Genomic DNA, 13,224 nt, shown 5'->3' with positions numbered 1-13,224 from the left:
TATATATATATTTAGGAATTATCAAAGTGATTTTCCCCATCATACAGATAAAGTTAAGCGTTAATCAACTCATTACCACATTCAATTATGGAAAAGAACCACTACAGAAATTCACAAATTTATTAAAAAAAATAAAAAGCTCTAATAAAATTCGAGAAAAAACATTACGTAGCCTAATTGCAAGAGTAAGGAAACAACCATGCACTTGTTTGCAAGGAAGGTTGGGAATTATTAACCAATTTCTGTATCTATTGCTGCTTTCATGTTACGTGACAAAGGAACAAACGACTTGTTGAAAGCAAAACAACTTACTTTGCAAAATCAAAATGTGTTGTGACCAAGTTTCCACTTTCCTTTAACAGAACAACCTGCTGGAAAATAACCAATCTGGATTTAAAAGTGCCCATTCAACTGAATCCCCCTTTCTGTCAGTCACTGAATCCCTATGGATTGCAAGAACGGAGTCCAAATCATCAGTTCCCATTCTGCAAGATTTATTTTATGCTTTTGACACTGTTAATCATCAAATTCTTCGGTCCACCTTCTCATCACTAAGCATCACCGGAGATGCACTTCATGGTTTAAACCTTATCTCAAGGTAGGTCCTTCAGAGTTGCTTGGGGAGGAGAGAGTCAGTTCTTGGACCCCCTCCTTTTCTCTATACACTACATCACTGGGACCCATCATACAGGTACACGGTTTTTCCTACCACTGCTATGCTGATGACATGCAGCTCTACCTCTCATTTCAATCAGATGATCCAACGGTACCTGCACAGATCTCAGGCAAACTGATGGACATCTCAGGATAAAAGAGCCTCACCTGTAGCTCAAAGACGGAGCTTCTCATCTTCTCAGCCTCCCCATCAGTACAGTTTACCATCCAGCTAGGCTCATCAACGATAATCCCATCATGATCGGCCAGGAATCCTGGTGATGCCCTGATGGTCAGTTGACCTTTAAACATTATTGCAGAAACACAATCATGCAGGTTTACACTAAACATTAGAAAGATCAGGCTCTTCCTAACAGAACATACAACACAGCCTCATTTCTAGGCTGGACTATTGCAGTGCTCTTCTGGCTAGACTTCGGTCATGTGCAATCAGACTTCTGCAAATGATTCAAAATTCAGCTGCACATCTGGTCATTGAACCAAAGACAGCCCATGTCACACAGCTCATCTCTCTGTACTGGCCTCCAGTCACAGCACGCATCAAATTCAAGTCGTTGGTGCTTGTTGACAGAACAGCAACAGGCTCCACACCCTCCTACCTCCACTTGCTCTTAAAAGTCTACACCAAAAGCCTGCAGTCAGTAAGTGAGTGACGCCTTGTGGTCTCGTCACAAGGCACACAATCTCAAGGACATTCTTTCGTTGTTTCTTACTGGCAGAATGACCTATACCGAACTAGCTGAATTTTTGGGAAAAAAAACAAAACAAATTTTCCTTTAAGGTCTTCCGGTCCAAGCTTGCATTTTTGAACGGTGATTGAATTTGTATAGCAGGCACTTGTTTATTGCTATGATTAATCACTTGTTTTCCTCAACTGCAAGTCACTCTGGATATTTAAAAAAAAAAAAAAAAAAAAAAAAAAAAACCCCAACCATCAGTACTTAAATATCTTTATTTAAAAAAAAAAGGAATCAAATCACAGTTTTGGCTTTATGTTGGTTCTCCCAGACCTGAAGAGGGCCAACTTGGGCTCGTCCCTCCCACTGGAAACCTATTGTGAAATAGAGGAAAGCAGTCAAAGCCAGGCCAAACCTTCAAATTTGGTGCTCAAAAATCACATGCAAAGTGTACCTGGAACTTTGAACACACCATCAGTCCTCAACCCACAGCTTGTGTCACAGCAGTCACACACCTCCCCACCGCCATCAGAAGGTACCCATCTAAAAACAAAATTTGTCTAGAGGATGCATCTATACAGAGTGCAGTTGCATCATCCACCAGACTCACCCATTTGCTTTAAAAGAACAAGCCTTATGATTTTCGTCAACCTGCACTGTAGCTGCACTTGCTTTTAGAAGACAAGTGATGTATATCTGCAAGGAGAGACCACTTATGCAACAAACTTCAAACGCACTTGAAACTCCACAAACAAGTACATACAGCACCACTGCTTTCTTTTTGGAACCTGAAGGCCTCCAACTGAAACCGGAGTTTGTCATCATGCACTCTGGGCAGGAAGTTGGACATGGAGCCTGTATACTTCGCATCAGTGAAACAACTGAAACGCCAGAGAGTCTCATGAGAATCTTGATTTACACTAGTATAAGAACTCCGTAGATGTTCTTACCCATGATTTTCAATAAACAAATACATTGGAGTGGAATTCACATCAGGGCCTGTAGTGGCAACACAGTTGTCCACAAATATACGAAGGGGAACGTGGTTGTACTGCTTCACAGATGCCTGAATATTTAAGGTGTTGCCCAGGAAGAAAGTGTTCGAAGGCCTTTCAAACATCCAGTCGTCTTTAAAAGGGGGGGGCACACACACACTATAAGTAAAACTCAATGATTAAAGTATTACTAATATAAAGAGGAAATACAAACCAGTCATGATCTTCAAGGAGAAGACTAGAATGTCCTCTGAAACCTTGGTGGACGCATATGGGATCCAAGCTGGCTGCAGTTCACTACTGCTCACATTGTGTCTCCTGTAACGAAATACTAATTCATGTCCAGAAGATTGAATTGTGAAGTTGCACTAGTAATTCAAGTAAAGAAAACACTTGACCTGGGGTAGTGGCATTCAATACCAACTGTAGCAGCACTGGACCTTACAATTGGAGTGCCTTGCAATTCTGCTGGTCTATGGTCAAGGGTAAAGATATAGACAAGCTCACTGTCAGTCACCTGCAAGAGAGAAGGAAATTAGAAGCTGCTGAATATGCAGGACTACTGCAACGAGCAAATTCACATGGTTAAAAAGCCAGAAGACACACCACATGCTGACTACCACACTCATGGAGTTCAGATTGAAAGATCAGGACTCTGGCAGCCGCATCCACATTCACTACAGCACAGCCCCCTAGAGAGAGAAGAGAGGGCTCAAGCAGATGGCCAGTACCAAAGAAGTCCTGCTTCACTTCCACATGCACCCCATTTTCCCAACACTGGACTGCTACATTGTCAGAAGGCTGAGGCTGCTGCAGCTCAAAGTTAAAACCCGGCTGCACTGGCTCTTCTGGGACCTTTGGGAACTTCCAGGTCAGCTCCCTGACAGGGCCCAGCAATTCTTGTTTGGACTGAATACTTGAAGATGCCAGATCTGTTGTAAGTGGGGCCAGCTGGGGACTCGGAGACTGAACTTCATAAGGACCTTGGGTTGGCTCCCACTGCTCCCCAAGCAGAGAATCAACCCTTTGAGGTTCTTCCGTCAGCACCCGGGGCTGAAACACTCTGGGCTTTAGTCTGGCACTATACACATGATCAAATGCAACCAGCATGAAAAGCCCAAGCACACATTCCCTAAACCCCATTATCACAGCCACCATCTTACCACAGTGCAGTAAGGTGTTGTAGCACTATTTTATAGTGTCATTAATATCCCCCCCCGCCCACCCCCAAACAAGCTTAATTGCTCTGTGGACCAACCTAATCACAGAATCAATGCCCCAGCTGCACTGAAGTTCACTCATCAAGCCCCTAAAACAAAGAAAATGTAAATTAAAAACATTTTAGTGCTTCTGTTGCTATTTTAAGATATACAGTGTTTGACCTAAATTCATATCGCCAATGATAATTCCATCATGTTCAGCCAGGAATCTTGGGGTGATCCTTGATGATCAGCTGACCTTTAAGATCATATTGCAAAAACAGCACAATCATGCAGGTTTATACTACACAACATTAGAAAGATCAGGCCCTTCCTAACAGAACATGCAACACAGCCTTGTCATTAGGCTGGACTATTGCAATGCACTTCTGGCTGGACTTCCATCATGTGCAATCAGACCTCGCAAATAATTCAATATGCAGCAGCACGTCTTGTTATCATTGAGCCCAAAACAGCCCATGTCACACTGTTTCTCATCTCTCCACACTGGCTTTCAGTCACGGCTTGCATCAAGTTCAAGTCATTGGTGCTTGCTGACAGAACAGCCCCAGGCTTCACACCCTCCTGCCTCCACTTGATCTTACGAGTCTACACTCTTGCACACAAAAAAAATCCAGTAAAATATCATATCAAAGATGCCCATGCAACAACCTGGCAGAGGTTATAAACTGAGGTGTGTGCTCAGTGAGCACATAACAGACGTCCCTTCTAAGTGGACCGAAAGATGTCAGCTGCGAGTTTTCCTTTTTACTTAACAAATCTCTTTTATTTAAAATGTAAACATCTACGGAAAGTAAATAAGTCTGAGGGAACTGTTTTCTTCAAAAACTGCCACTTTCATGAAACTGACTGCCTTTTCCAGTACAGATGCACCCAATCTAGTATTTACAAGAAAAAATATTTTTCTTTTGAGTTTTTTACTGTCAGTTATGGTACATTTTACTCCTCAGTTAAATAAATGCCATTAATGTGTGTGAAGTCCTTTGAAGTAGTGTGTTTTTTACAGGCTTGGCTGTTGGTTGGCTCTCTCTCTCAAATCATGTTGCTTTGGCATGCCCTAATGGGTACATATTATTGCAAAAGTATTGTACATAGCAGAATAGAAACAAACAAAACTAAAATACATAAAATACATCTATAAATATATAGGCCTACATTTATATAAACATGAATTGTACTACTAATGCAGATGTGTTCACTCTTTACCTCTCAGTTTGTGGCATTTATAAATATGATGTGATACTAAAGAGGAATTAGGTCCTTCCCCAGGTAATATTCCTAATTTGTCATTTTCATGGAGTGATTGGAACTCAGGAATAATCTGTTGTATTTGACTGTAGTGAGTCTCTTAAGCATGTATATTTTTCACAGTGGAGGAGGAAGTGTTCCTCCGTCTCAACTGCTCCTGACCTACATTTGTTTCAGATTCGCTCTTCTGGTAACCACTTTTGTTTTTATTTCATCCTCTTCCTATGGCCAGCTGGTGGTCACTAAGTCTGTACTAGTCAGTAAATGTCTGTGTTAAATTCTTGACTGAGACGAGATAGTCAGCCAGACTGTACTCTGTTTAGTTTCAAAAAACAATACAGATGATTTTGGTCTTTCCAATGCTGTATGTATGTCTTTTTCTCTCTATTCATAATTTCTTTGATTCTTCCAGGTTTTTCAGGGTTGGTGATTTACCCCCGGTTTCACAGACAAGGCTTAAGCCTAGTCCCTGACTAAAATTTAAGTCAGAGCTTTTTTAACTGAAAAACTTGTACTGATAGATCTTGAAATACGTCAGTGCCCATGTTTTGTCTCAAGATGCACACCAGTAATGTTTTTCCTAGCATGTCTATAAAAATTACTTTAAAAATCCTAATTGAACTATGGCCTAGTCCTGGCTTAAGCTACACCCTGTCTGTGAAACCGGGCCATTGAGTGTTTTGTTAGTCAGATCTGACACATTACACAAAGATGACTTTGAACACTATTTTTTGCTTTAAAATGTAGAGAATCTTTAGAACTAGTTTAAATGAATCCAGAAATTTACTTTTTTAATAATTAGATTTTGGGGAAGACTGCTTAATTCCACTGTACATGTTATTAGGCATGTTTCTGTGGACACGAAGGATGCTTCTGCTGAACTTTACATGTAGACCTTCTAAAGGGCATTTGCACCAATCTTTATGGCTGTAGTTATTTGTTCCCCAGATCTCACTTTCATATAGAGCAAAAAAAGTCAATTCTGACGGGAAAGTTTTTTTCTTCAATAATTGCATTTGTATGGCTTGCCAAATTGAAATTTCCAGTGGAAATTAAGTGAGTCACTGAAGAAATCTAATAACTTTGTGGTTACAGACAAAATGGCTCAACACGAGAGCAAAGACATGAAATAAAACCTCACGCTTTAAAGAGTGGCTTGATTAGTGGAAACAGCAGATGGGCAACTCCAAGACACTTGCACACAGGTGTAATAGCAAATTCTACTACAGGGATGATTAGATAATTCAGTCACTTGTTTTTTTTAAACCAGTTAGCTAACAGATCTCCGTTTATGCGCTGCCATTTGTTTTCTATTCTATCAGTTTAAAATTCAGTTTCTTTTTAACTTTATAAACCTAAGAGAATGAGAAAGTCCCAGACATTTGTGAGTACTTAAAGCTTTATTTACAAGAATCAAATCACATTCTTGGCTTGACATTGGTTCTCCCAGACCTGGAGGGGGCAAACTTGGGCTCTTCCCTCCCACTGGAAACCTGCTGTTATAAAATGTAGCAAACCAGTCAACAAAGCCAGGATAAACCTTCAGATTTAGGGCTCAGTCACAGAGAGTGTACCTGGAACATGCCATCAGTCCTCAAACCACAGCTTGCGTCACAGCAGCCACACACACACACACACACACACACACACCTCACTACTTCCATCAGAAGATACCCATCTAAAACAAATAAATTGGTCTAGAGGATGCATTATAGTGTGTAGTTGCATCATCCAGCCAGACTCACCCATTTGCTCTAAAATAACAAGCCTTATGATTTATCAACCTGCACCGTAGCTGCACTTGCTTTTAGAAGTTATGTAAATCTGCAAAAAGACAGGCCACTTAAAATGCAACAAACGTCAAACGCACTTGAAAACACCACACAAACAAATACATACAGCACCACTGCTTGTTGGAATCTGAAGGCCTCCAACTGAAACTGGAGTTTGTCATTGTGCACTCTGGGCAGAAAGCTGGACATAGAGCCTGTATACTTTGCATCAGTGAGGCAACTGAAACACCAGAGAGTCTCATGAGGATCTTGATCCCCACAATTGTAGGAGAACTGTGCATGTTCTTACCCATGATTTTCAATAAATTAATACATTGGAGCAGAGTTACGTCAGGGCCTCTAGTGGCAACACAGTGGTCCACAAATATACGAAGGGGAACATGGTTGTACTGCTTCACAGACGCCTGAATATTTGATATCACCCAGGAAGAACACCTTTGAAGGCCTCTCAAACATCCAGTCATCTTAAAAGAAAAGAGACTCCACAATAAATGAATATAAGTGAAGCTCAAATACATATGAAAATGCTAGACTAAAAAGAGGAAGTGCAAGCCAGTCATGATCTTCAGGGAGAAGACCAGAATGTCCTCTGCAACCTTGGTGGACGCATATGGGATCCAAGCTGGCTGCAGTTCATTACTGCTCACATTGTGTCTCCTGTAATGAAATACTCATTCATGTCGAAAATATTGAACTGTAAAGTTGCACTAGTAATTCAAGTAAAGAAAACACTTGACCTGGGGTAGTGGCATTCAATACCAACTGTAGCAGCACTTGACCTTACAATTGGAGTGCCTTGTAATTATGTTGGTCTGTAGTCAAGGGTAAAGATATAGACAAGCTCGTTGCCAGTCACCTGCAAGAGAGAAGGAAATTAGAAGCTGCTGAATACGCAGGACTTCGGCAACGAGCAAATTCACATGGTTAAAAAGCCAGAAGACACACTTCCAGGTCAGCTTCCTGATGGGGCCCCGCAATTCTTGTTTGGACTGAATACTTGAAGATGCCAGATCTGCAGTAAGTGGGGTCAGCTGGGGCCTCTGAGACTGAACTCCATAAGGGCCTTGGATTGGACTCCACTGCTCCCTAAGATGAGTTAACCCTTTGAGGTTCTTCCGTCAGAACCCAGGGCTGAAACTAGTGATGTGACATTCTGCGCCGAGGCTTCGAAGCTTGTATCAAAAATACGAAACATCTGGCAGTGAAGCAGTGTACCGGAGCTTGATTCATTTTGCCATAACCACGTGATCAGTGACGTCCAAAGCTTCACTTTCGTGTATAACCACGTGACTGCTTCGTAATCTGATTCAAAAATAGCTCGAACCCCTTGCGCAGGTTTCGCGTGCCAAGCACCTCAGAACAGAGACTGAGCTCTTTTGAATTGTCAGCATGGAACCAGCCAAGAAAAAAGGCCGTTCGGAAGTCTGGCAGCATTTTCTTGTATCAACAAATAAAATAAGCTGCTAATAATAATAATAATAACAATAATTATTATTATTAGTAAGAATGGTATTTTAAAATAAATTATAATGAACTATAATATGAATAAACATTTACATGTGTATTTTATGCTTATTCAATGTATTATAAAATGTTTAATAGGCCTACATAATACAGGAAAAGAATTTCAATATATTAATACGACCTCCTTCTGTAGGTTGAGTGCTAATTTGCTCTCAACAGCTTCCTTATAATAACAACACATCCTCCATGTTGAGACAATTTAGAGCTAAACATGCACTCACTAACCAGTTCGCAAGCATTTCACAATAATGTCCTTTTCTTTTGATTATATATGCCTACATGAGCCTTGCTTATGAATCCATAGATTTAGGAATAAGGATAAAGCTTATTTGAATAAGGCTGCATGTGTTGATCAAAGCACATTCATAAAAAAAAATTGTTTCTGGGCAAGTTAATTTATGCCATTTATTAATTCTTTCATGAATACATTAATAAGCTACTGTGTACTGCATCAACGCAGAAAAACTTTATTTTAGAAGAATTTGGTTGTATTGCTTTTGGGGTTTTCAGAGCAGAAAGTGATTTATTACATGAAACAACCAACAACATACATAAAATAATGATTATTATAATAATGGGCCATCTGGGACTTACATCACCTTCACCTTTTGACCAGAAGATGTCGTTAGTGTGCGCAGTGTTGGAAAGCTTCGAGTAATGAACCTTTTTACGATACACTTGAGGGGAAAGCCTTGGTGCTTTGAAAAGCTTCATTTCACCATCACTAGCTGAAACACTCGAGGCTGAGATCTGGCACTGTACACATGATCAAATACAACCAGCACTAAAAGCCCAAACACACATTCCCTAAACCCCATTATAACAGCCACTATCTTACCACACAGCAACACAGCAGTAAGGTGTTGTAGCACTATTTTATAGTGTCATGAATACTCTCCCCGCCCACCCCCAAACAAGCTTAATTGCTCCGTGGACCAACCTAATCACAGAATCAATGCCCCAGCTGCACTGAAGTTCACTCATCAAGCCCCTAAAACAAAGAAAATGTAAATCAAAAAACAAAGAAAACATTTGAGTGCTTCTGTTGCTTTTATTTTAAGATATAGTTTTTGTTTTATTACACTTTTTTTGGTTTCATATAGTTTTATTTGAAGTTTTTGATGGTTATCTTTGGGATAGAGATATCATGAATATTTCTTACATTGTTAATGTCTGATGTGCTCTTGTCTCCACCACGAAAAGTTACTTTGAATGACTACACATCTTCAACTTCCTCAATCATTTATTTATTTGTAATGAAGACTGATTGACTACATTTAGATGAATGAAGATACTCCAGTGGTTCCTGTAAGTGAGTGCAGGAACAGGGACTGGACATTCCTAAAATCATAAAAGTAATTACCAGAATACTGTCTGGATATCATACACTGGCTGCCAATATTGTGTTCAACTATACACCTCTCTGCTTCAAAGTGAAATTTTTTCTTTTAACATCCTTGACAGTAAGTGCAAACACATGCGCCAGACACATGCTAAGGGAAACAAAAGCCCATTAACAGAAGGCTATGATGGCGATAACATCTACAGGAACTTCCAAATACAGCCCCATTATGTTCAAATAGACTCCAAACATGTCACAGGAAGATGGGAATTTCACAGGAAAAATAAATCGCAGTTAATCACAGCACTTTGCCTTGCTCAACCTTAATACATCAATTTTGTTCTAAATAAAAATAATACTTGCCTTGAATTTAAATGACTAAAGCCGTGGCATTGACACTGTAAAATGATATCAAACCTTTTTTCCTTTTTGAGAAGGCCTCTGCTAAAAAACAAAACACTTGGCACTGGCACCTTTTAGGATCACTTTAATTGAACAACGAATACACCATTTAGTGTAAAAATAGTTTTGCTGTGCAAGCTCTCTCATTTAACCTCTTAATGGTAATAGACAATGAGGGTCATATTCAGGGTCTCAGGGTAGGCTAGAGGAAACTGGTAAAGGTTTCAACTTAAGAAACAGGATGGGAAAATCACTTCTGTTCAATACACATGCCATCTATAAAATAAGATCCATTAAGGGTTCTATTGAAAATCCCACTATACGCACTATAACTATATAAATGTAAGACTTCACACAATAATGGGCCTTTACAATTTAATTGTAATGATGAAAACAGAGTGATTGATTCAGTGAAATGTTTTCTCACCAAATGCGAATCCATACACATTTGCATGCTTGTATCTCAATGCAAAATTTCTCAATGAATTCCAGTAGCAAATTAGACATACCATGAATCATACAGACATTCTTTTATCTGTTCCTGATCTCAACACATTCCATGATGGAGACAGGAGACTGGATATGTTTATCACTCTGCAAAACACATGCAGATTTCCTGTGCAGGTTAGACCTCGCTATCAAGGTCAGTTATCTAACCTCAACTTTGACACTGCTGACAGATCAGTACACATTTATTTAATTAAATCCAAATGAAAATGAGGTATAGCTGAAGTGTTATAAATTTGTATACTTTCAAGAAATGTTCATGCCCATGAATTTAGAGTGATCAATTTAGACTTTTATTCCATAGTGATTTCATAGTCTTTGAAGACAGATTTGAGCTTTTCCACTGTGAGAGCATGGTCAGCCTTCCCATATCCCTAGAAAAAGAAAATAAATGTGAGCTTATCTCTTTAAAAGCAGGCTTTGACTCAAAACACCAAGAATATGTCTAACAAATAACATTTGTATGAAAGATATGAAAGGCCCACACTTATTTTAATGCACTGCGGTTTGTTCACTCTATATATCCGGTCTATTTTAAGCATATTAAAGGGTCCCCTTATAATTATGAGATGTGATCTGATCTCCTATGAAATTTATTTGAAATAAAGATAAATATCTGAATAGTAGGCCTACTTCTACCTTTTGTGTCTCTATGATACTGTAGTTGTTGCTGTTGTCCATGTAACCCCTGTTGTAACCTTATGTCACAATATTAAGTGCTTGTTATAGTGGTTAAGGGTGTTACCGTAGACTCTCCAAACACCCGAAGTTTCTTTTCTGCATTGTTGTGCTCAATCTTGCCACCACCAAGACAACTACACTCCAGTCCCAAAGCCTCCATTGCAGGATTCACTTTTTCAAATATGTGATCTGAATAAAAAAAGTTGAGTGAATAATGAACCATTCCAGAAATGATCATGATCATGTTTATTCTGAGATTTGGTGAGACTGACAACAGTTAGCTAGAACTATATCCTCTTCAAAACATAGCATCTCAATCAAGCCTCAAAATTAATTCAATGTTATACCAACGTTTTTATGTTGACAGGTTACTTTAGATGTTTTCCTCAATGTCAATGAACAGAGTGGATGTTACCAGTTGATTTAGAAATACTGCTGAGCTGTCTGAGATGGATCAAGTTAACTCTCTGGCTTGCAGAGACAGACAGTCACGCTATTGCACTTGAAAGCGTGCACACTTACTGTGGTACTCCGCAGTTTTAGTTCCCCTCACTATCACTTTTTGTTCCGTTCCACCTTTAACCTTTATGTTCACTAATATGTATTTAAACTTTCCCTCCGGATCAATATCGACATCGGGCACTTTGCTCAGCGCGTCTGCCATCTTCGCTGGAGCAGCTGCAGGCAACAGACAGACGAACCTTATACAGTCATCACGCACGCACGCACGCCAGTATGCGATATCAACAGACGCTCCAAACCGGAAATACGTAATGAAAATAGCACGAAGAAAAGATTTACATTAGAACGAATGAGCGAATTAATAAATTAATATTGGTAGAAACTTCAATTAAAGGAAGCTGTTTTTGAACGTGGCAGAAACTATCAATTAAGTAAATGAATTAGGTACAAAATATAAATTCAGACATTTTTATTATTATTATTATCTGGTTCTTCATACAGTTTACGTCAAGCTTGAAAAAAATTAAATGTGCCTGTTATCTCCCTCTCACAACCTCTCCCTATCTACAGACCTGCAGGCTTCCCCTCTCAGCCCACATCAGCTACTGTATCTAATCAAAATAGCCTAGTAGGCCTAATTCCTGTGGTTCTTGTTTTAGGAAACTTTTCCATGTTGTTCATCTAGAATAAACAAAAAAAAATCCCAAATTAATGCTATAAATGATGAGTAACCAGGAGTAACCAGGATGTTGCACATTTTCACCAACACCAAAAACGTCTGTTTGTTTGTTTTGTATGCCTTGTTATTGTTATAAAGGTTATTTAAGTTTTGATGTTATCAATTTATCAATTATTGTTACTTTTCCTTTGCCTTTTATGTATAGATTTTCTTTTTTAAACCATGACCCAGACATTCAGTCATAAACTGAAAACTGAACTGAACTTATTATAAGCCTAATATTATCATAATAAAAAATGTTTATTATCCTACATTTGAAAAACTATGATAATCCAAAGCACAATCATTAACCTTTTAATTATTTATTGTAAAAATATTTTGTTTTTTTCCCTCGGAAATGTCCCTCAGTTGTGACATCATTTCTATCAGATACATTTGCCCAAATAAAAACATAAACATCATATGTAGGATAACAGATTTTTTTATAGTGCAACATTTCCTAGCAAGCTGTACTTTTGAACATAGAAAGTCAACCTTTTTTTCAAAAATTTTTTTAAATGCTATTTGCATCATCATCAATTAATTAATTCATTCTGCTTCTAGCCCAGTCTAAGATGTGATAACTATTTCATTGCAATTAAATTAATCCACTCTGATCATTAAGGTGAATAAAAAGAATAGAAATAATCATCCTTCATTGGAGATGTTTATATCAGATTTGTTTTTAAATGGATATGTTTGAATGAGTTTTATATCAATTAGATAAGTTAACTCTCACAAATGATTTTGACACACATTTATTATTATTGTTTTCTCTTCTTTGCTCACTGGTCATTTTCCGGTGCCCTCATGGCAGCTATTTCGGTAACATGGAAGCTTTTACAACACTGTGCAAACACATTAAACGGAGTAGCATCCAAAAAGGGTCAAGGTCACACAGAAATCAAGCAGCAAAAACTCAAACTTCGAAACGAGAAACCTATGGGATCTTAAGTACAATAACAGCTTTTAAACAAAAG

At 38.7% G+C, this 13,224-nt stretch overlaps 2 protein-coding genes across 2 annotated transcripts; both read right to left on the bottom strand.

Moving 5' to 3' along the window:
- Window positions 1-747: 747 nt before the first annotated feature.
- Window positions 748-3,505, bottom strand: LOC306843493 (zona pellucida sperm-binding protein 3-like; the record flags this gene model as incomplete). The annotated part of the gene is made up of 8 exons (XM_079375020.1): window positions 748-956; window positions 1,807-1,895; window positions 1,963-2,048; window positions 2,116-2,233; window positions 2,303-2,480; window positions 2,562-2,665; window positions 2,746-2,864; window positions 2,954-3,505. 8 exons carry the CDS (start codon window positions 3,503-3,505, stop codon window positions 748-750), a joined length of 1,455 nt encoding a protein of 484 aa, XP_079231146.1.
- A 5,020-nt stretch (window positions 3,506-8,525) lies between these two features.
- On the bottom strand, window positions 8,526-11,800 carry LOC306843579 (14 kDa phosphohistidine phosphatase). Its single transcript, XM_079375110.1, has 3 exons — window positions 11,587-11,800; window positions 11,129-11,253; window positions 8,526-10,757 (listed from the first exon to the last, which is right to left on the bottom strand). Exons 1-3 carry the CDS (start codon window positions 11,726-11,728, stop codon window positions 10,677-10,679), a joined length of 348 nt encoding a protein of 115 aa, XP_079231236.1. The 5' UTR covers window positions 11,729-11,800; the 3' UTR covers window positions 8,526-10,676.
- Window positions 11,801-13,224: the final 1,424 nt, after the last annotated feature.

Source organism: Barbus barbus, assembly GCF_936440315.1.
Source record: "Barbus barbus genome assembly, chromosome: 24".
NCBI classification, from domain to species: domain Eukaryota; kingdom Metazoa; phylum Chordata; class Actinopteri; order Cypriniformes; family Cyprinidae; genus Barbus; species Barbus barbus.
Note: the sequence above shows the minus strand (reverse complement) of the source record. Positions and strands in the feature narration are given on the sequence as shown.

What these genes read in the sequence shown, in the direction of transcription:
- LOC306843579 (XM_079375110.1), bottom strand. Translation starts at nt 11,728, where the DNA reads ATGGCAGACGCGCTGAGCAAAGTGCCCGATGTCGATATTGATCCGGAG. An exon ending in TAAAACTGCGGAGTACCACA is followed by an intron (nt 11,254 to 11,586) that starts GTAAGTGTGCAC and finishes TTTTTTATTCAG; the next exon opens with ATCACATATTTGAAAAAGTG. An exon ending in GGGTGTTTGGAGAGTCTACG is followed by an intron (nt 10,758 to 11,128) that starts GTAACACCCTTA and finishes TTCTTTTTCTAG; the next exon opens with GGATATGGGAAGGCTGACCA.